The sequence below is a fragment of the Eimeria maxima genome, genomic scaffold (genome assembly GCF_000499605.1).
Source record: "Eimeria maxima Weybridge genomic scaffold, Emw_scaff23, whole genome shotgun sequence".
Lineage (NCBI taxonomy): Eukaryota > Apicomplexa > Conoidasida > Eucoccidiorida > Eimeriidae > Eimeria > Eimeria maxima.
The window spans coordinates 93,541-95,941 of record NW_013563699.1 but is presented as its reverse complement, the minus strand read 5'-3'; the positions used below and the strand labels follow the sequence as shown (position 1 = coordinate 95,941).

The 2,401-nt window shown below is 39.0% G+C and overlaps 1 protein-coding gene across 1 annotated transcript; it reads right to left on the bottom strand.

Annotated features, from left to right (window-relative positions):
• Nucleotides 1-625: 625 nt before the first annotated feature.
• Nucleotides 626-1,748, bottom strand: EMWEY_00004400 (hypothetical protein, conserved; the record flags this gene model as incomplete). The annotated part of the gene is made up of 2 exons (XM_013477944.1): nt 626-663; nt 1,316-1,748. The coding sequence occupies 2 exons, from the start codon at nt 1,746-1,748 to the stop codon at nt 626-628; spliced, it is 471 nt and encodes a 156-aa protein (XP_013333398.1).
• Between the last annotated feature and the right edge of the window lie 653 nt (nt 1,749-2,401).

The following is a 2,401-nucleotide window of genomic DNA, read 5'->3' as shown; positions in this document are numbered from 1 at the left end:
AAAAAAAAAAAAAAAAAAAAAAAAAGAAAAAGGAAAAAAAATGTTCTGCATAATATGCGCAAAAAAAAAGAAAAAATATTTCTTTGTTATATATTTATTTTTATTATAAATATTTAATTAAATATAATACATAAAAAATATATTTATTTATTTAATTTTATATATTTATTTATTTAATTATGTATATATTTATGTATTTATTTAATTACATATTTACTTAATTATATTTCTTTATAAGAAATACACCTATAGGCAGACAGCAGCAAACTGCAGCAGCACACCTACGGTGTACAAACAATTGTTTGCTGCTAGCTGCTGCTGCTGCTCCTACTATTAGCTGCTGCTGCTGCTGCTGCTGCTGCTGCTCCTGCTGTTGCTGCTGTTGTTGCTTCTATGTGCTGCTAGATGCATATCAATGGCTAACAATCTCACTAAACAAAATAAAACCTTGAACACTAAACCCTAAACCCTAAACCCTAAACCCTAAACCCTAAACCCTAAACCCTAAACCCTAAACCCTAAACCCTAGAGATGAGTCCCATAGTTGGGTAGAAGTGTTTATGAAAAGAAAGGCCCATCAATTAGCCATCAAAGAAAAAAAGGGTTTAGTAGGAAGAAGAGGGATTTATGTGTTCTTTGTCCCTCTATAAACCCTTTTAAACCCTTCTAAACCCTAAACCCTAAACCCTAAACCCTAAACCCTCGTTCCCCTCCTTTCCTCATAAAGAACGATTCCCTTCAACTTGAAGGTTAATTTAATGATGTAGGAGGGTTTATTACTAAGGTATTCTCCTTAGGGTTTACAAGAGTTTCTAACAATTTTCTAGGGTTTAGGGTTTAGGGTTTAGGGTTTATCCTAGGGTTTAGGGTTTAGGGTTTAGGGTTTATGGGTGTCTAATTACAGATTGTTTACCACATTGTTGGCATCTAGGCATAGTAGCATTACATTTACTACAAACAACATTAAATATAATTTTTTTATTAAGACCTAGACATGTATTTATTTCTTTTTTTATTATATTATATTTTATTTGTCTAGGGGGTATAGTACAACCAAAACATTGTTCTCTTCTATCTTGTTCATGTCCTCTACATATTAATTCAGACTCTAGAGGTATAAATACAACAGAGGGAGGAGGAGCTGCTGCTGCTGCTGCTGCTGCTGCTGCTGCTGAGGGTTTTGTAGGGAAGGGGGGAGGAAGAGGGGACGCAGGGATATATGTATTGTTATCTATAGCCTGGGGTACATACACCACATTATTATGTAATAATTGAGGGGGGCCCCCTACTACAAAACCCTCAAGAGAGCTCCTACGTGGCTCTGCATACATTATTTCCTGCTGCTGCTGCTGCTGTTGCTGCAGCTGTTGCTGCTGCTGGAAACCTGCCATGAAACCGCCAAACCACTCTCTTGCTGCTTCTCCCCATGTACGAGGGGGTACACGTCCGTACAGCTGAGGTGTATCGGTAGAAGTGGGGCCCACAACCAGACGTTTCTGTGCCCAGGGGCCCCCTGCATCCAAAGGAGGAGCAGCTGGAGGGGGGCCCCCTAACTCTACCGAAGGTGAATAAACATATTCCGGTGGTCCTGTTGCTGCTGCCTCTCCTCCTGCTGCTCCTGGTGGAGCTTCTCCTGGTGCAGGAGCTGGACCGTAGTACTCCCCCTGGGGAGCCAACTCAGGAGAAGCGACGCTGCCAGGAGGCGCAGGGTAAACAAATTGAGAAGGAATGACTCTGTCAACCTCCATTTTCAAACTTAAGAGGAAAAAGAAAAGAAAAAGAAGACGAAATCAAGAAGGACTGCAGTTCCTGCAGATTCAGTGGTATATGTAGCCAGTATCTCGTCTTTGCAAGACTGTTGAGCAAAAAAAAAAAATCTGCGCCTGCAGGTGGTAGAAATCGTCGAGTAATTGTCTTTATTAACAATTAAATATCCTCCTAATGCAAAAATAATCAAAATATATTCATTAAAACAAAGAAATATTCATGAAGATAAGGAAAATTTGAACGCGATGGACGGTGTGTGTGGGACGCGGCGGTAGAAACTTCGAGCTTCCTAGGCAATTTTATGGAGAAAGCTGGAAACTTCTATGATAAGTAATAAAACAAATAAAAAACAATTCAAAAGGAAAAGAAAAATCAAGAAAAGAAGTCTTCAATATCCTCTAAATGGCAGCAAACGTTCTTCGTGCTTTCCCTGGTGCACACATTGCAATTCCTCGATTGGCCCACAGGAGAGGAGATTTACAGGTCTTTTTTTGATGTATTTTCTTCTCTTTTTGATTTTATTCTATTAAATTATACTTTGTGTATTCATATGTCTTTGCATTATACAAAAATATTCACGGGAAATGCCTTTTTAGGCGCTTTTCCTCCTCCACACACTCGCTAACAGTCTGCA